At 43.7% G+C, this 20405-nt stretch overlaps 4 protein-coding genes across 4 annotated transcripts; 2 read left to right on the top strand and 2 right to left on the bottom strand.

Annotated features, from left to right (window-relative positions):
- Nucleotides 1-3808: 3808 nt before the first annotated feature.
- Nucleotides 3809-5077, bottom strand: LOC6506388 (malate dehydrogenase, mitochondrial). The gene has a single exon (XM_001957929.4). It carries the CDS (start codon nt 4970-4972, stop codon nt 3902-3904), a length of 1071 nt encoding a protein of 356 aa, XP_001957965.1. The 5' UTR covers nt 4973-5077; the 3' UTR covers nt 3809-3901.
- Nucleotides 5078-5145: 68 nt separating this feature from the next.
- Nucleotides 5146-6436, top strand: LOC6493541 (malate dehydrogenase, mitochondrial). Its single transcript, XM_001957930.4, has one exon. It carries the CDS (start codon nt 5180-5182, stop codon nt 6239-6241), a length of 1062 nt encoding a protein of 353 aa, XP_001957966.1. The 5' UTR covers nt 5146-5179; the 3' UTR covers nt 6242-6436.
- A 3079-nt stretch (nt 6437-9515) lies between these two features.
- Nucleotides 9516-16804, bottom strand: LOC6506387 (putative odorant receptor 69a). The gene is made up of 4 exons (XM_001957931.4): nt 15818-16804; nt 9941-15748; nt 9731-9886; nt 9516-9668 (listed from the first exon to the last, which is right to left on the bottom strand). The coding sequence occupies exons 2-4, from the start codon at nt 10913-10915 to the stop codon at nt 9615-9617; spliced, it is 1185 nt and encodes a 394-aa protein (XP_001957967.1). The 5' UTR covers nt 10916-15748; nt 15818-16804; the 3' UTR covers nt 9516-9614.
- Nucleotides 15924-17683, top strand: LOC6493542. Its single transcript, XM_001957932.4, has 2 exons — nt 15924-16589; nt 16646-17683. Exons 1-2 carry the CDS (start codon nt 15924-15926, stop codon nt 17681-17683), a joined length of 1704 nt encoding a protein of 567 aa, XP_001957968.4.
- Nucleotides 17684-20405: the final 2722 nt, after the last annotated feature.

Genomic DNA, 20405 nt, shown 5'->3' with positions numbered 1-20405 from the left:
ATGACTTAATGGGACAATTACATCACATTTATTTAGTAAATTGAAGTTCAAGTTGATTTTTCTAACAGTGCACCAATTCCATTATTCGAACAGTGTTTATCGAACGAATCTTTCCATTCAAAAGGAAACTGAGAAAATGTAACCAAGATTATCAGGCGACCATTATGGGGACTCAGTTTTTCTGTTGTTTACAGTAATTAATATTAAGTATACGCCATGTTTGACAGCTTTCAGTTGTTATCTAGCTAAAGAGCCTCGAAAACGTCACGTAGATAAATAGAGCCACTAAGACCCAATGTCAAAGAGCAGCTAAATCAAATTTCGCCCGTCCCACATTTTTAGGGGGGTTTTCAGCGTTTTTCTGCCAGCTTCCTTGAAGGCCAACAAGGTGGACGAGAGTAAATAATAAATAAATATTTGGAAAACGTTTCGCTAACAGGACACGTTCTGGGAATTAACGGGGGAGGGCTGGGGGGTTATAGCATCTCCGCGGAGTGGGGACTTTTCCGCTAGAGCGGAAGCATCTGGCTGTGGCCAAGACGTGCCCAAGTCTTTGTTGACTTAAGCTTAGATTCGGCCGAAAACTTTTGGCTGGCCATTAAAGTTTAAAGATGAAGGCGACAGCTTGCAAAACCGCATAGGATTTGACCCCGGCGAATATAATCCCTCCCCCCTGATCACTCTCCCCGTGGCACTCCTTTTAAACGATTTCATTCTTCATGTCGGTCTCCCGGCTGAATAACCGCACTAGAGGTTTTTGGAACGGCTTTTCGAGGAGGAGGTGAGGCCCTGGGACCCGAGGGCTGGGGCCGAGACCGAGGCCCGCATAGATTTACAATCAGCTGCTGCTTGGGCATTGTGCCACAAATCATAAAACGCGTCCACACACACAAACCGGCAAGACATATGCTCGTGTTAGTTCATCATGCGCCCTCCTGCGGCCATGTGGCCTGCGTATACGTGATATTTTATGGGTCACTCGCTTTGCCGTCGACCCCAAAATCCCAGGGATGTCCGGAGAGCCGATTTCCAACAAAGCCAGCACTTCGTATTCCGCCGGGGCCGTAAAAGGAACCACTCGTTCCTGGTCACCTCCCTCGGGGGTTTCGTGTAAGTCGTGTAACTATAATCCTAGCTCAAACTGTATCTCATTACATTTGATTTACAGATAATCAGAGGTCCTACCCGACGGTTTCTTGAACACTTTATCTTTGGACGGCTCTGTGGGAGTGGTTATGTAGTTACAGAACCACTCTTTCAACCCTGAAGTTGGTAAATATAAGCAACTAGTGCTAAATGGAATAAGAAACATATTTATGGATCTAGTTTCATTACATTTGTATTCACTACTGCTCCCGACTCTCTAGAAAACCCACTAAACTTTCTTCTTAATGGCAGAAATGTGCCCCAAAGTGTGCCTGCCACACTCCCCACAGATGCTATAAAATTGCATGATGCAACAATTCAATTAACCGAAATTGCAAACGTTTTTACACATCGTTTAATGCCCAAATTCACAGAAATGTGCTTCCCAGAACGATGTCAAGCAAAAAATATGAAATTGTTGTGAAACGCATTCATTCCCAGGGGTCTCATTTTTGGTCGAGGAGACTGACAAAAGGGAAACCCTCGCCCCGTTGACCCGGAAATGGCCAGCAAAAAAGGTGCAACCGCCCACAGCAAACATATTCCTGTATGAGCAGCAGTCAAGTGTCCGACAAATTTGCACAGATTTTTGCAACAGGAATTTTATATGCATCTGGTTGCGGTACAACTGAGAGCTCACAATAAATACATCATATATATTTCATCAGTGCCTGTCCCAGCCTGAGGAGCACAGAATATTTCATGTAACTCAAAAAAACATTCAATTTAATATTACGAAGCACTTTTTTTCACCGAACCAGATTGCAGTATGGTGCTGGCTGAAAAGAGCCGAGCTGAAAGCCAAACATTACACGAAAATTGTGTGTAAAATTAAAAAAAGGAATGGGAGCTTGATGTTGGAAATAAATTGAGCAAAATGGTGGCAGCTACTTAAGTGAAAATATTTTTGCGCTTGTAATAACTTGGCTGCTCTAACCACAGTATGGTCCTGGCCAAAAAGCACAGTCAAGAGGAGCAACACGAAAGGCGCTTAAGTGCCTGTGGCTTTGGCCTAGAGAAGGGGCTATCGTGAATACAAAACATGGTAGGCCAATTAAAATTTTATAATTCATACACAAGGATCTGGGATTTATTTTAGTGGAATAATATGGCCGAATAGAATAAACCTTCCCGTGACTACATTTGCTTACCTGGTGCCATCTCTAAACCTCTCAGGCCTCTTAGGATCTCGGCTGCATTCATACGTTTTCGATTAAGCTCGTTCTTGGTCTACTTTGCCGAAAACGGAAAGCGGAAATTTACACAAAGAAAGGATGTAGTACACGAACGGCTATAAGACTGAATCGCAGCTGTAGCCACATAGCTGTAGCTGTAGCTGCAGCTCCACGGCCAGCCGGCCCAAAGTGGGCTAAAATTGTAGCACGAGTATGACTGACAGGCCATTAATTTTGGATTACCCGGCCAGGACTTCTACTTTGCTCCAGCCAAGAGTCGTCGACAGGAGGCCACACCGCCGCCAGCCGAAAAAAAGGAGGAAAAACTGCACACATACTTGCCGAAGGTCCTCAGACGAGGCTGTTAAACATTTCATAATGCCTCGACACACTTTTTGGCCAGTGCCTGCCTGGTTGGTTTGGTGGTCGTTAACGTTAATGACAACCTAAGTGGTCATGTATAATTTCTGTAAGTTATTGCCAGCCTATGCAATGGCCTGCCAACAATAAAGAAACGCAAACTTCAACGCCACGTATTCTGTCCAAAGAAACAGACTCTCTTTAACTCAAAAATAAAAACTTTTCTCCAACTACTTAGAGTAATTAAACATACAGAATCTTTGGCACTAAATCACTGGACCTCCTTGAAGGTAGTGACAAAATAATAACATCGACCTTGCCACAACAATGGCGACGACGAATCCAATTACATAATAAGCCTTTTAAGAGCTTACAAGCCAAAAAACGTAAAGTTTTCATGTCGGCAGCAATGAAACCGTCGACTCTGAGACAATTTTCTGCCATCAGCGACCTGCCTGCCGGCCCAAACCACTAACCCTGCCAAGAAGCGGCAAAGGAAACTAAAATACGTCGAGTCCTAAATTCAATTAATGTAATTCAGTTGAACATGGAAACTAATTTGGCCACCTTCGGCTGGCTGGAAAATAAATTCACGACTAATTAGGTAATGAATGCTCCAGATCAAGGAACCTTCTGCCAACTTATGTATCCGAAATGACAAACTTTTTGCAAGTTGGCTATATGTGTGTGTACTTAAACCCTTTACACAGCTGAAACTAAAGCGTGTTCATCAACTCAAATATTTAATAAATGTACTTTGCCAGCATATATGTAAGTGTGACTGTAGGGTTCAGACGAGCCGGCTAAATGTACAAATCTCGAGGCATAAATCACAATTTCTTAGCCATTAAGACGAGACCACAAAGATTTGCGGCTCCGCAGGACTTGGTGATGAAGCGCCTGCCGCCTGGCACTCTTTGGTGCTGAGTCCCCAGCTGCGACTGCGGCTTTTATTCCCGGGACTCTAAATTTTGCTGAGGAAAAACTTGAAAAGTAAACTTAAAGGAGATCTCTTGTAAATTGTGGTGAAAGTATTGTTCCGTAGTGGTGGGAGATATTCCTCCTTTGGTTTAGCTTTTTCTTTAGACTCGTTAGATCGTAATTTTCTTTATAAAACTATTTATACATTTCAATTTTATGAGTTTTTATGTTTTTTTAAAACAACGAATAGTTCTTAAAACCTATTGCATTCATCAAAGTATTGGTAAGAAGCATAACCATTACTCGCACTCCCTATTTTTAAAGTCATCGCTCAACTTGTACCCCAACTCGATATCTTTTTTCAACTCGACCAAACAGCACTTCATTGCCGCTGCCTCGTACTCGTCCATTTCCGGTAGGCCGCAGTTGTCCATGACGCCTTGCGGGCCCAGCTTGATGCGGGTCGCAAAGAAATCCACTTTCGTCACGTCCGATTCCACATAGGCGTACTCCACGACGTCCTCCTCGCTTTTGCCCAAGATCGCCTTGATCAACGAGCAGACGAATTGGTTGGCGGCATATGCCATTGAGAGAGTGGCCGATCCCAGGCCGGCCTTGGCCTTCACAACTTCCGTGCCTGCCTCCTGGATCCGGTCGACTAAAGCCAGTCGCTCCATTTCTTCTCCCTTGAACTCCGGCTTGCACTGAGAGATGATGGGCAGGATGGTGGTGCCTGTGTGTCCACCGATCACCGGTAGTTCTACGGACTGTGGATTTACGTTCATGGCATCCCCCAGGAATGTCTTGGCTCGCACACAGTCGAGGGTGGTTACTCCGAATAGGCGATTGGGATCGAAAGTGCCCTTGCGCTTCAGGATGGCGGCTGCAAGCGGGACGATTGTGTTTATCGGATTGGTAATATATGCCAACAGTGCCCCGGGGCAGACGTCACTTGCCGCGATGGCCACATCCGCCGCTACTGAAGCATTAACGCCAATGAGGTCGGATCGCGCCATGCCAGGCTTGCGGGGCAGTCCCGCCGGAACAACCACAATGTCAGCACCCTTCATGGCTGCCTTCAGTTTCTTCGGACCCTCAAAGGCTTTAACCACCGATTTTGTGCAGATGTGCGAGAGATCTGCCGCCACTCCGGCCGTGTGTCGGAGGTCGTGTACGGACAGGACATCGATATCCGGGTTTGCCTTTAGAAGGAGGGACAGGGGCTGGCCGATGCCGCCCGCCGCCCCCACTACAGTGACCTTGAGACCACGTCGACAGCTGCAACCGCAAAGATCCAGCACGCCCAACTGCCGCCCACACACACACAGCGGTACTTTTGGAAGGCGGGCGCATGCCCGCAGCAGTATCATCTTCGGAATAGTCCCTAAATTCAATTTAGAATTTTTTTTTCGTTTTTTGGTAACTAAAATTCTAAGCCAGAACGACACTGGTCTGTGATGGGATTTGACAGCTATTTTTTCATTCGATAAGGTAGAATTTAATAAGCCTAGTAGGCCTTGCACGGCCAAGTCAGAACGTGACAGCTTCAATCTCGAGTTATTTTCAGTCTTGGCAAAATGATGCTACTTGGAAGACTAAAATCCCAGCTCGTCGCATCGACTTCTCCCTGGCGGCTTTTGGCCCGAAACTACAAGGTGACTGTTGTGGGTGCCGGAGGAGGAATCGGGCAGCCACTCTCGCTGCTCATCCGCCAGAATGCAGGAATACGCGAACTCGCCCTGCACGACATCAACGAGATGAAGGGAATCGCCACGGATCTGTCGCACATTTCCAAGCCGGGACGCGTGACCACCTTTGTGGGCGAGAGTCAGCTGGAGGCTGCCGTGTCGGGAGCCAATGTAGTGGTAGTGGCCGCCGGGATGCCTCGTCTGCCGGGCATGGAACGGGACCAGCTGATGGCCGCCAACGGGGGTGTGGCGGCGAAGGTGGCCAGTGCCGTGAGTGTCGCCTGTCCTGGTACTCTTCTGGCCTTCATCACAAATCCCATCAACATGATTGTTCCTACGGCAGCGGAGGTGCTGAAGGCCAACGGGGTATTTAATCCAAGACGTCTCTTCGGGATCACCACTCTGGATGTGGTGCGCGCCAAAAAGTTCATAGGTACTGCCATGGGCAAGGATCCCGGTAATGTGGACATCACGGTTATTGGCGGTCATGCGGGAATAACGATCTTGCCACTACTCTCCACTTGCAAGCCGCCGTACTTGGGAGAAGCTAAGGAGATCGAGAAATTGATTCATCGCATCCAGGAGGCGGGAACCGAGGTGGTGAAAGCCAAGGCCGGCAACGGATCGGCCACTCTATCGATGGCGTATGCCGGTGCCCAGTTTGTGGACTCCCTTCTGCGAGCAATTGGCGGTCAAGAGGGTGTGGTCGAGTGCGCCTTCGTTGCCTCGGAACTGACAGAGGCTCCGTTCTTCGCCAGTAGCCTGGAACTGGGACGGTATGGAATCAAGCGCTACCTGGAAATTCCCCAGATGAACGAGCTGGAAATGGAGGCCCTGGCGAAGTTGCTTCCCATTTTGCGAAAGAACGCCGAGGAGGGAATCGATTTCGCCAGGAAATACTTAAAACAACTCGAGAAGACCGTCCCCACTGCGTTGCCAGAAGCTCAGTAAAACACACATATACTTATTGTTTTCAGTGCAAACTCCAGACTATCTTGGCACTGATACTTTTTATGATGTCTCGACAAGTAACCGTCTAGACAGTAGGCAAAGTTCCCAAACAAACTACTTTTCAAGGCTGACAAGTACATATATGTGGCTTAACAATATACTTTTACAATAAAGGAATGAATTTTGGAAATTTAACTTACTGTGTTTAGCCTTGGGTTGGAAAAAGTCTTAAAATTCATTTAGTTTCCCTTTTGGTAAAGTGGCCGCAAATAAATTTCGGCCAAAACATTTCGGTGGCCCTGCGTATATCGTCTGGCAGTAAATTACATTTGCAGTGAGACGCTCTCTGCTCGACCTGCTAACAAATTGCTTGGCCATCTTTGGTGCCCAATTCCCGTCCCACCTTTGCGCCAGAAAGTAGGCAGCAATTTTCTTCATTTTATTTCACACTCTACCCCAGAATTCTCTCACCTCACTGCCAACTAAAAGCGAAAAGCACATAGGGTGTGTCCATTTTATCTTTTCGTCGTCCCCCTCATACGAATAAAAAAAAAATTGGAAAGGTGAAAGGCGGAAGGCGGAAGGCGAAAGTCGAAAGGGGGCGGAAACTTTCTTGCGACCCAGTTTCACTTTCACCAGGAAGTTCACCTGGCAAGTTTCGGAAGGATCGTGTGTGTGAGTAATTCAACTATTGCGGCTGCATTTGTTGCTGCCAACCAGGCTGACAACAAGATAAATTAAGCCAAAGCATTTCAGACAACATTTTGGCCACCTACAAACTGAAACCAGAAAATGTGTTTCTATAAACGAGAAGAGCAAGTACCAAAAAGGCATTTCAGTCCAGTGCTTTTGAGGTCATTAAATTGGCTAATAATATAACATATTTAAGGCAATCTCTGAAATAGAATATCAAGCAATAACTTCACATTTCTTATAACTAAAAAATATAATTTGCTAAGAGGTATTAGGTATAGAGTAACTCCTTGGTCTGGCACACTTTTTCCTTTATCTCGATCATAAATTCTCGTTTACCGGACTCTCGGCAATTTGTTGGCATTTTGTGGTCACATAATTCATATGCAACACTTTCCGTTTATAGGTTAACTAATTGCAGGAAAAAAATCTAAGCAACATCGGCAAACAATTTCTGGGCGAACTACTTTCTTCAACTTGCCACACTATTTCATCTTTTTTGTTTGGTTTCCGGTGCTTTCGCTTTATTTGGTCACAAACTTTTTGTGGGTCATGCTGAGTGTTTACCTGGCCATTCCAAAACTTTATTTATTAGCCAAAGTCATTTTGACTTGAGTCCTGTTCGGCTGTTGATCTTTCCGGGCATATTAAAAAAGTTGTCCCAAGTAGCCGAATCATAATACTTGGGACACTCGCCTCTTTATTGTTGAGTTTCGGCAGGCTTTCAGTAAATTGGCAAAAGGAAAAGCCAAAATTGTGGTAAAAAGCTAAACAGGACTGTATCCTTTTAATGCATTTCACGCTCAAAACATACGTTCAGCCTGGAAGATTTATTTAGCATACCCTTTTCGGACGAGAGGCCCCAACAATCTGGCCAGACTCATTTCTCGCTTATCAAAACAAATAAATTCCCCCCGGCTAAATGTGTTCATTTATCTTAATTTAGCAGCTTTAGAATGCAGCAGGAGGACGGGGACGATGGCGGGCGTGGCATACAATAATTTTTCACACTATTTTCATAGATCCTTGTCAAAATAGGATAGCGCCTCAGGAAACCGGAAGTCCGAGCAGCTGTGCTAAAGCCGTTTAATTTCCATGGAGCTGCACATAAATTTTCAACTTGGCTGTAATTTCTGCGATGGGCCAAAAGGACTCGGAAGGCAAACCTTTTTTGGGGCGTAAACAAGGCAAGCGAAAAGTTGCAGCTAGGAACTCGCTTTCGATGCGAATTTATGGCCATTGCCCTCACCTTTTGGCCAGTCGTAGTCGTAATTTGGGTTTTTTTCTTGTTGCTGTTTATTCGGTAATTTATTTCGAGTGCGGCCAAAACAAACACGTTAATTTCGCAAATTAGTAGCATGTGTTGTTCCTTCTACCGGGCCTTAATTAGTTTAAAAGGCCCGGCCAGTCCGGCCGCTCGATCGATAAGTCCAACAGTTGCGAACAGAACGAGTCGTCGAGTCGGCCATAACTTTGCTTTACTTTTGCACTTGTCAGCGTCCAGGACGAAGGAGATGGATGTGGATGTGGAACTGGGAGTGGAAGTGGTTGTGGCCCTTGCCAAGTGCGAGACTCGATGTAGTGGCCCTTGGCTCGTGGATCTCCATAAATCCCGGAGCCAGGCCAGTGAAAGAGGCGGTGGCTGCCAAAACTATTACTCACACTCCTCCGATTCCGGCCAACACCACCGGACGGATAATTCAAATTGTCCATTACGCGCAGCTGCCGCTCGATTTGAGTCCTTTGGCAATTGACCTGCACCGGGCTGAGATTTGCCGCGGCTGCCAACTTTTTCGCCTTTGTTTGTCTTCCCTGAATGTTGTCCATAAATTTGTGCCTTGAAAACGAGTTTTCAACCAAAATTTAAGTCACTCAGACCCGAGACGTCGATCCACAACGCTTGGTGGCTAATTGCGAATCAACAGAAGCCCGATTAAAACGAAGAAGTGCCAACTCTGCTAACTGCCAATCAATAAAAACAATTGAAAACCAATCAGAGTTTAATTACCGCAACAAAACCTTGATGAGACAGGCGGTCGGGGCCAACAGTAAAAAGCAAATCCTGTGCGCGAGGAGCAGAATCACCAAACCATAAATCAATGGCAAACAAAAAGGCTTCTAGGACGGAGCAGCATATCCCGGGGCAAGGAGCATATGAGGCGCAACCAAGTAGACCGCAAAATAAAAGCAACAATAAAAACTGGCAATAGGATGGTCTCGTAAACGAGGCGAGAGCAGCCAGCGTCATAAACAAAGAAGTAAACAAGCTCCAAGTACAATTCACATCCTTAAACATGCAGGCACAGCACACACAAAAATGTCTGGCCCCCGCGCGAGGAGCACTTCCGCCGGAAATGGAGTGCCGAATGAGCGTCACTCGTCTGCTGATATCAGCAGCGATAGACGAGGAGCATAAAACCCTCATAGTCAGTACCCCGGCATCATCATTACGAGCTTGACACAAAAATAAAGGAAATTAATAAACAAATAAACCAGAACGAGACATCATTCATAGGTTTTATGCGCCATATGCTCTTGAATTTCATTTGAGTCTTGAAAAGTGAGTATGCGTTCTAAAGCTTATATTTAGATGTTCGGTTTAAAGTCTCAGTTGGGTTGAACTATATCCTTTTGATATTTATTAGATTCTCACAATATAACAATATATTTTTTTCTGAAACTACAAGTTCATTGATCTAACGCAGGCATACATTTGATATGAAGTCTTTAATGTCTGTAAGAACAAAGAAAATATTGTTAGAAAAAATCAATTCTATAAAATAAAGCACAACTTACATCCACGTAGTTCAAAATCGAAACTTCTGATAGCTTAATGGTCTTCCATTTGTAAGGCTTGGAGGCTCGCAGCATCAAGATTAGCAGCATCTTCCGATAAGGAAGGTCTCCCTCGTACCAATTGTTGTAGAAGGCAGCTGGCAGAACTTTTTCACTCTGAAAAATAAGACTCAACAACCGAATGTTAGGGTATTGTGATTCTGGTCTCACCGCCAAGTTGATCTGGGTGCCCAAATAACTCATCATGAAGTGGTAGACGAGGAACGCCAAGAGACCATTTATGTTCTTCAATGCCGGTGCCAAGTCCAGAAGCAGGACTGCCACACTAGTCATACAAATGGCAAGGGTGGAACAAATCAGGCTCGTGAGGAAAATAGAGTCAAAAATTTCATTAACTTTGTCTGAAATATCGATTAGTTGCCGGTGGTAGCGAATCAGATATTTGAGCTCCTGATGGGCTAGTGGATTTCGGGAGTCGAGGCTGAGTAGTTGGGTGGCCAGTCCATCAAAGTGCATCACCAGCTGGACAGTACACACGCAGAGAATGTTGAGAATGGCGAGAGTCAGGAAAATGCCCAGATTACCAGCCATAGTAGACACCCATATAGCCAAGGCATATCCCCATGCAGAGCCACGCACCTTCCAGGGATACCAGGCGTTGGCCTGCGTTTTGTAACTCAAATTCTGGTCATCCGTAATGTACTCCCACAGAAGCAACACCAACGGGGATCCATTATAGAATATGTAGAACGCAAAGTAGAATAGGTTCGCATACTTCATTATAAGATCGGCCCAATCGTAGTGGTGCTGGAGCCGGTAAAAGCTCTTCCTGGTTGTGGGATACAAATCATGCAATTCCGCCATTACAAGTTCCATCTGGTGTCGTCGCCGGGTGAAACACCATATTTTCGAAAAGCCCACACAGGTGAGCATTAGGGAGCCGAAAACCTGTGCTGTTTCTATTATGAAAGTGGTGCTATCCTTGGCCTTCAGAGCGTACAGGCACCAGTAAACGACCCCTCCGATATTCTGATAACCCATAAAGAAGCTCCCGAGATAGTAACAAACTGTTTGCAATTTTTCGAACGGAATCTTCTCATGTCCACGCCGTGGCCACTCCAAGCGTCGGGCCCAGGACCATCGGCAGGCGATGTCAGGATACTTCAGATAATCTTCGAACTGCATTCTGCCTCGAACAAGAGTCGACTATTAATGAGTAGAAGTTGGACCTGAGCCTTTATATGCTCCAGCCAGAAATTTAGAAAATTACAATTAATCGCACGTCTTGGGAATGAGCAGTTGCTGATTTGTGGGTGGGAAATTGTGGACAGGACCCACATTATCACAGGTGTGGCAGGACTCCCCAATGCAGTATTAGTTTTAAAGTGAATAAGCTCAGGATGAAAAGTATGCAAACGAATAAAGCTCGGGACCTCATAAGCATCATAAGATTTCCAGAAACTTTATCTTTGAAATATAAATCTTTAAGAGTTTTCTATGCCCTAGATCTTTATAAGTATGTCCCGCTCTGGATCTGGGAAATCTGCATCTGGTATACATTTTGTCATGCTCCCACCCTAAAAACAGATGTCAATTCCCATAAATAAAATTGCTCAATTAGAGTCAAGAATTTGTAGCAAAGGTCACATTTTAGTCACTTGAAATTTTACAAAAAAAAAAAGACAAGGTAATATTATCGTACGGTAACAGTTGCATTTTCTCAAAGGCTCCAGGTCCCACATAAGAAATTCAACAAAGACTCTTTACTTTTCTCTTTTAGAACAACCATCATCTCACCCAAGTACAATTGTGCCTTCCTCTTGATCAGATTATGTTAGTTTAACCATAAGATTAGGATAAATATTTATATTTCTCATCAATTTTTTTTTATTCCAGTTTTGCCATTCTTTGCAATAAAATACTCAAGTCGACTTTGGATTCTAGAAGCATTTTTTTAAAATTCAAAGCCGACTCCCAATATTAGGACTCGCGTAGAGCGATATAAAACAAAGGATACCCTAAAAAAACCCAATTTAAAATGGCATAAAAGACAGAACCGCCTGCTTGTATAAATTTTAGAAGAGCTTGAAGAAGAAAATAAAGCCAGCCGAGTGCCTGGCTCACTTTTCTGTGGATGGAACTAAGCAAACTTATTAAAGCCAGACAAAGGTTGTCGGGGATCCAAGCTTTCATTTCGGAAATTCAAAAGCGTAAAATTAAGTTCCTTGGAAAAATTGGTGGAATTATGTACAAGTCACCTGGCGTTGTTATCTGACCGGGCTTTTCTCTCGGCCATCGTCTGTCATATGCCAAGGGGTCTGAGTGGCTGTGATGGGTGTGATTATCACATCGTTATCCTGGATCAGTGGCAACAGCGTCGCCATCGTGTCTTGTTGGCAACCACCTCACCTCATCTCACCGACCTCCCACTGACCTACCCTGACCCACCGCCTTTTGAGCTTGCTGTTCTTGTTTTATGTAATAACATTTTAATTCCCTTAATACACGCTACACTGCCCGCAAAGCCAAACAGAGTAGTTGTTGCTCTTAGCTGCTTTATTATTGTTTTTGTTATTTTTTCTTCCTGCCCTCAAGTTGGCCAGAACTTTGGTGTCCTTCTGGCACGGCGATGTTGTGCTTTTTTGTGCGTGCGAATCATTAATCATGAGCAGCGCATATTTATTGTTCTGCTTTCGATGACAGCTTTTTGCTGGCCCTGGATTTTGCACGTTCCATTTAGTGGGAAGCGAGCTCAAGACTAAGGATTTAATATTTAAAGTACAAATTTTCACACTGCTTATGTGGGCTAATTGGTAGCAGATATCTATACTCTGTTCGAGAATTTCCATCTGACAGGCTGCAAAGCACGTTTGGCAGTTAATTGAGTCATCGGCTTAGACAACACAGTCGGGGTGACCATATGAAAAAGATTGTGAATTGCCCAATCATGTGGAAGTGACTGGCAAGACCGGCAAGGACCTTTAAAGTACACACACACATCCCACGGCAGGCATTCGCCAGGACAATAGCCAACGGAATAGAGAACTGAGAGAGAGATTCTGCCCACCCAGAATCGACAGTTTGTATAAAAATTGAGCAGGACAGTGTTGGAATGGGAGGAAAGCAATGTTCAGGAAGACAGCTGCAGGATCATCATTGCAGACATTTGCTTGTTGTTTACCCAGGACTCCTCATTCCACTTGCCCATGGCCAGACCATAGCCTTGATAAGTTTTTAGCAAACAAAGGCGGCTCGTTACAGCTACATGACCGGGCCAGCCAGTGGGGTCCTGGCTGGTCCAGTTGGTTCGAAGTCTTGGAATCGGTTGGGCGAGCTGCGATGTGCATTTAAAATTGCATACACAAAACACGAAAATTCCCCCAACCATGTCCGTCTACTAGGGCAAAACCACAAAATGTACTCAAACAACATGTCTCAATTTCGTAGTTCAACTTGGCTATGGATAAGGGGGTGCGGCCCTAACTGAGTTGCCCAAAATGGTAATTGAAAATGTTATTCGAGGTTGGTGGGAGGCCTGGGGGAGCCATATTGCGGTGGGCCCAGAAACGGTAGGGCATAATTGGCCTCGGTTTGCAAACGTTTAAAAGTTATAGACTGGATTCCGGAAATCCTATTTGGGCGAGGTAATTAAATTTTCAGATTTCCTTTCAAGTTGAGAGTATTCTCTTGTATTATCCTTCCAAATTACAAGCCCCAACTTTAAGGACTCTTTAACTTGCAATTTTTTCAGAAATTCATTTTCGATTCCTCTATTTTTGACGCAGCTCGGGTCCCCTAAGTGAACCACTTACAAAAGCCAGTCCGTCTGCTGGCCATGTCCATCAATTACTTAGCCTTATCTGCCGGGGCCATATGGTGTCACCCCATCTAGCCAACCGACCAAGAGGGGCGCAAAAAAATGTAATAACAACGCGATGGCGAAATTTTTACACACAATTTAGACACATTTCCGCACGTAGCCGGGGAAATGCCTAAGCTCCATGTGCGCGGAAAACAATGGCAGAAGAAGCTGGTGGATGGAGGAAAAAACCGCCACTGCGGAAAACGTCATGAAATCCAACTGGGAGGAAGTAATGTTGGTGGGTAGTCCGGCGTGGAAAAAAGAGGAAAATATAAAAAGGAAAGCCATGCTGAATAAAAAACTCCCTTCTCTGATATATTAATCTTTGAGCTTATTGAAGTATGTAAGCGATTTATGGAAATTGGCATCCATCCCAGTTTGTCCTTAAATAAACATAAAATTTAAAAACTTTAACAGCAAAGTATATTTTGTAAAGTGTACTAAAAGCCCCCCAAAAATCTTTTAGCACTTGTGCCTGTTATGCTCTAGCAATAAACTTCATAAATTTAACAAATTAGAATGATTAAATTTCATGTCCGTATAATTTCCAGGCAGCAGACGTGCCCCTGTTTTGGGTAATCACATTTTTCACCACCCGTGGATAAAATTAATGGCAAGTGATTTGACTGTGGTCGAAATCTTTGCTCTGTTTGGCTGTCATTATTGGCTTAATCTGTCAATTGGACAATATTTGTCATCGCCACTTGACAGTGTAATCAGTTCGGACCACTCTTCACCTTTTTCCAGGACCAGACATACATATATCGTTTACCCGGATGCGACGCAAATTGGTTATATGATGTTCAGCGATAATTATTGTCAATTTATTGAATGCTCATTATTGAAATATCACTCATACGCCACCGAGGCATGCTAATAAACCCAGTGCCGCGAACGGTACGATGTCCGCGGCCAACTTTCAAGGGCCGAAACCGCAACGCAGTTGCAACATTTTCCATATATCGATGTATCTATGTCTGTATCTGTATCTGTGGAGTGCTCGTATGTCCTAGGGTGTCTGCATGTGTGTGTGTAGCTGCTGCGGACACGACGACCGCGCAATCACGATGACGATGCCACCTATTTCCAATTACCGATGATGCTGAGCGAGCAACGGCCACCCATCGACCCGGCCATGATTGATTGCAACAAAACCAGATTTTGGTTACTGTCATTTAAGCGGCGACTAACTTTCGACGTGGCACCGACATCGCCATCGCCGTTGCTCATGACAACGCCGTATGTTAAATGCATGGTATAATTTTAATTGCGCCCCGCCTGCATTTTTAATTAAACGCAAAATTAAAAATTGATTGCTTTTTGACGCCATAACTCACAGGGCGATAATGCCGAAGCCGATGCGATCCTTTTTCTAATATCCATGGCACACTTTTCCCTTTTATTTTTCTCATTCTCCTCGTATTTTGGATTTAATTTTATAAAATTTAAAACCAGCGGAGAAGAAAAAAGGAATGCAAGTACATAAAATTTGCATTTGCGTGGCACATGCAATGTGCGGATAAAGTTTGGCTATTTCTGGCTAGTTGTGTACTTTTTCGAAGCACTGTCGGCCGGAAGTGGAAGGTTTTGAGCGGAAGTGCGCAGAGTTGCAACGACATATTGTGTATACGGACGGGTGTATGGGTGTACGAGTTAGTGTAATTATATGCAGGGCTTTGCTAAATGTTGCAAAGACATGCAAAGTGGCTCTAGTTTGTTTTGTAAATGTGGTAAGATGGGCCTTTGTTCAAATTTTTCAACTGCTTAGAAATGCACTACCTCTTTGTCCAGACTGTAAATAATTGTTTTCGAATCAGTGATTAACCTAGTCGAGCTTGACTTCTATTAAAAACTATAATTATGACTCTTAAATGCCTCATCCAATTGGCCGTTTCGGTATTTAATAAATGCCATTTTAATGCGGCAAATTAATGAATTTTAATTGGATCGTCCAGCGACCGCACGGAAGCCCCCAGCGAGGGGAAATGAATGCGAGGACATTGTCAATATGCCAACTGAATGCACTTGATTAATTTGTAAGAATTCTTTAGTCACGCCTATTAATATTAATGGCGGGACAATAACGTAATTAAAATATTCATATAAATATTGATAGTCTGGATAGTCACTTAATCAATACAATTTGCGTTCAAGTCCTGTATTCGGGTTGTTAAATAATTTTATTGTTATTAATCAGACAACTGAAAACAAAGAGATCAACGTACCTTTTTAAATTCGTTCAGACATACTCTGGCTTCTCTCCTAGCTACACCAGTCTAAAGTATCACTTCTCAAGAATCACATCAATTTATTTTACGCTTGTATAGAATCATGAACATTTTTAAATTTCTTCGCAATCAGGGGATTCCTCAGGAAGTTTTTCCTGTGCCCAGCCATCCATTCTCATATATTTATGAAAAATATCAACAGTCCATGAAATGTGTGCCGAGTGTTACATTTGTTGCCTCCGGACAGAAGCCAAAAATGACAGAATCGATGCTGCAGAGCAACCCGGATGCAGAAATCACGATCCTACTGGGGCAGATGCAGTACAAGTGCAAGCTTCAGGCTTTTCGGATCTACACTAAGCTGTTCGAGGATTCCGACAGCGGGGACATTGTGAGTTTGCCCGAAGAGAAGATAAGTGCCAAGTGGTTCGAGGTCGTCTACGCTTGGATGACCCACAACGTGGTCCACTGCGAGTGCTCCCAACTTCTGGAGCTTCTGATGGCTTCCGAGTACCTCACGTGTTTGGAATTGATCCAGAGTATCGTCGAATGTCTGCACGATAAAAACATCTTCTTCGAACTGATCGCCTTTGATTGTTACAAGGCAGCCATGCAAAAGGGAATGTACACTCTTGCCGCGCAGTTGTTGATGCGGGTTGGCAAGAGCTTTCTGATCTTGGTGGGAACCATGGATTTTCGGGAGATGAGTGATGCCCACTGCTGCCTCCTACTTGGCAGGGACGGTCTGGCTGTGCATTCTGAAATTGAGGTGAGTCAATTGGGGACCAGATAAAAGATTTTTTGCCATTTTTTACTTCCCTTTAGACTTTCTGTGCAGCCTTCATTTGGTTATTTCACAACTTTAACGATCGCATACAGTACATTGGTAGTCTACTTGAAATGATAAGATTCTCCCAGATGCCCCGCATATTTCTCCAAGGTTTGTTGGAATATCTGCCGAAATTGAAGCCGGAACTGGCAAATCAGCTGCTTGTCTTCATCGAGAAGGCAATGCTTCCTCAGCAAGTTGAAGTCAACGCCTTCGACTCGCACGATATGGACCGTAATTGGATCGAAGACTCGCAAGGTCACTATGAAAAATACTTGAAAAAGGGAAACTACAGAAAAATAACCATAGAAAGTTTTGGTGAGTATATCCGGTGGACTCAAACTTGCCCCCATGAGTATTTTGAGATCTTCAAGAAAGTCGCGACTGATACAGCACCAACGGAGGAGAATGATTCTAATAAAGTAGTTGAGAATGAAATTGAAGACGCATCTACATCCAGTTCCTTGGAACCTAGTCCGTCTACTTCCGAGGGTGACCAAAGGATGAGGACTTCGCATCTTGATTTAAGTAGTGTACAAAATTTTACTTGGACGGGTAGCGTACCGGAAATGAAGTTTAAGCGCTACCATGGTAAAAAGAGTCTCTATGAGCGGGTATTTGAGGATGATAGTGAAGACGAAATTGAAGGCGTATCTAATTGTACTGCCTCGGAACCTAGACCCTCCGAGGGTGACCCCCAGACAAGTACTTTGATTGACCTCCAACCTGGGACAGAACCCTCGGAAGATGAATATAGGACAGGTGAAGTGAAGAATATAGAAATGCCGTGGTGGTACGAATTAGATAAACCGGTAATGGAGAACAAACTCTGGAAAGAAAAGGAGAAAAAAAATGACGATAATTTAAGATCTAAGAATTTAAAATCTAATACTCTTTTTGATAGAGTATATGGCTCATTAGATAGATTAGATTGCGTTGAGGCCGAGTTTAGTACCACGGACGCCGAACCTACCACTAGTACATCAGAGATAGAAGCTGGGTCTCCTACCTCAGATATAAATCCTGAAGACTAGGCCAATGAAAAGCAATCAATATAGCAAATTATGGCAAACCTTCCCCGATTGGTAACACTTTAAAATGTATACACTTTCCTGTTCCGTTCCCTAATCTTCTATATTTTCATAAAACATGTTTCAGTTTTTTTGACCCTTACATTGCATTGGTTTGTTTGGTATCGGGATAGTCGTACGCAAAAATTCCTCGTTCTCGTCCCGAAGGAAGCACTTAAATTGGGCGTAACAAAATGTCTGACACGCCAATTATTTTGCTTTTTATATAGAAATAACAGCCAGTCGGACAGACACTCTGACTACTCCAGTTTGCCGAGTACGATTGCTGCAGATACTTCTCAAGCTCTGGCTGTTCTGCGTGTTAGTTTTTATACGAGGGTGTCGTGTGGCGCCACGGGTTGAGGGAAATTTTCTGCTGCTTGCTTTTTAAGTGGTTTTATTGTTCACTTGTTTGTGCTTCTTGTTACAACTTGGTTATTTTATTTTCATTTGTACTTTTCTTTACATATTGGTTTAAAAGTGCTGCTGCTGATGCTGCTGCTGCTACAGCAACTGCAAGTCAGTGAGCCATGGCCAGAAGCGACGATGAGCTGCAATTTGCGATGCCAGAAAGGTCAACATGTTGAGATGTTGCTTCGGGTCTGGTTGAACTAAAACTCACTAACAATGGCGAGAAGTAATTTACAAGCACTGTTTACTCTATAACTTACACACGAAACCCAACACGTTAACCACGAATTCAAACTGATACAAAGGGCAGAATTGTTTGAAAACATTTGTTTAAAGTTAAAGCTTACAAGTTTTTTATCAAAATGATTTGCTAATTGCAGTATGTTGTTGGTAGTAGAAATGAAACAAAAACTAGCAATTAGACAAATATTTTTGGATACCAACTGCCACAATATTTCCAAATTATTGTTCATAAAGAAACTGCATTCACAATTAGTTTCGGCGACTTGGCTCATGATTTATGGCCTTTTTGCTGTCACAACGAATTCCCTAATATAGCTAATTGATATATGGCTGAGGACGATTTCAGTATCTCTTCCTTTATTGAAATTGGCTTATTTATGGAGGCTTATCAGAGACAGTTCTCCCGGAAGTCCTTCCCGAAATGTAATTTAATTTACCAGAAATGCATACTTTCTCGGCTAAGAAATTTATGCATCTTAAAGCCAAGAACCATTTACTCTGAAGTTAATTCCGAACTCTCTGCTCTTGATTTTCTTCTACTTCAGAGGCCAAGTGCGCTTTTCCAGCTCACATGCTGCCCCTGGATGACTGCTGACATTTCATTAAGCTTGTCCCATTTGCAGTTTGATTTCAATCAGGAAATGGAAGAGATCTTAGGGATCTGAATATTTTCTGCAAATGTTTACAGTCTAGACTATCTTGTGACCCATAAAAATACGAAATTAAAGTGAACTCATCGGACGGACTAATTTCAGATTATTGCCATGAGGTCTCTAATACGAAATACCACAGCAAATTAGCACTCGGCAGTTTTTGGAATTAAAAGCTGCTGGCCCCAAAAAAGGCCAAACTGCAATGCAGTTAATCACAGTCCCTACCGGCGCGACGGCTGAATTCTTTGGACGTACAGTGTACGAGACCGAGCAGTCATAGCTTTGGCACAAAAAGCAACAATCGGCTGGCATTCGATGGGCGCCTGCGGTTCGAAAAAAGGCCCAAAAGCATCGCGAACGAACAACGGGCGCCGATAAATGAGAAATTCGCAGTGAATTTGCACGCACGGCTTAATTGTTGGCCATATTGTTAGGGGTCCGATGGCGGATTAAATCGCCCGAAATGTAAAACGCAACTGGCGGTGGAAGGGGGCTCCGAAAATGTGACAGTGGACCACGGCCACTGCCAAATGAACCCAGCTCAGCTCACTTCACTCCAAATCCAACCCAGCCAATTGGGCCCTTTTGCTGATAATTCACAATTTGCAAGAGCACTTTGGCGTAAATTTTCCAATTTGAACAATTCATTTGCAAGCCCCTCGTTGTTACCGATGGGCTTTTATTGCAAAGCATTTTGTCATTATTTCCGAAATGGATATACTTTCATGGAAATCATTCACCCACATATTTATGTTTTATTTCATGCTATTTAAAAAGACAATTTTAGGAATTTGATGCTCCTGTTTTTCCCTACATACTCGAATAGTTTCCATGTTCCACAAATTCAATAAAGTTAAAAATGACATTAACACATCCTCTTGATAACGTCTGTTCCCATTTCTAACAATTTGTGTCATCCAACAGAAAAGTTCAATAAACTCTGGAACTTAGATCTACGTCCGTTCGGAGCCCTTTATGATGCAAATGCGGAAACAAACAGAAGCTGGCTGTATGATTAAAATATAATTCATATGCGAGTCCAAAGTTAAGGCACATTTCCGGTGTTGTAAAAAAAAAAGGATACTCCAACCCATTCTCGTAATGAACACATACATATTCATAAGGCGCACGCACCCACGGAAGTGTGTGTATGTTGTGTGACCCACAGGTGTGGATGCGTGTGTGTTCGTGCAAAAATATTACGACAGGCCTGTCTTCCTGCATGTGACATAAATCTTGGGCAAATAAATAAAATCCAAAAAAACCCAAGCAGACAGAGAAATGAAAGATAGAGCGAAGACAGTAAAACCAAATGAAAACGCACGCGCAGCAGTAAATTTTACCTCTGGGGTCACCAAGGGGGAGTTGTGAATGGCAGG

This window comes from Drosophila ananassae, chromosome 2R, assembly GCF_017639315.1.
Source record: "Drosophila ananassae strain 14024-0371.13 chromosome 2R, ASM1763931v2, whole genome shotgun sequence".
NCBI lineage: Eukaryota > Metazoa > Arthropoda > Insecta > Diptera > Drosophilidae > Drosophila > Drosophila ananassae.
The sequence above is the reverse complement of the archived record's forward strand: the minus strand, read 5'-3'. Positions and strand labels throughout refer to the sequence as shown.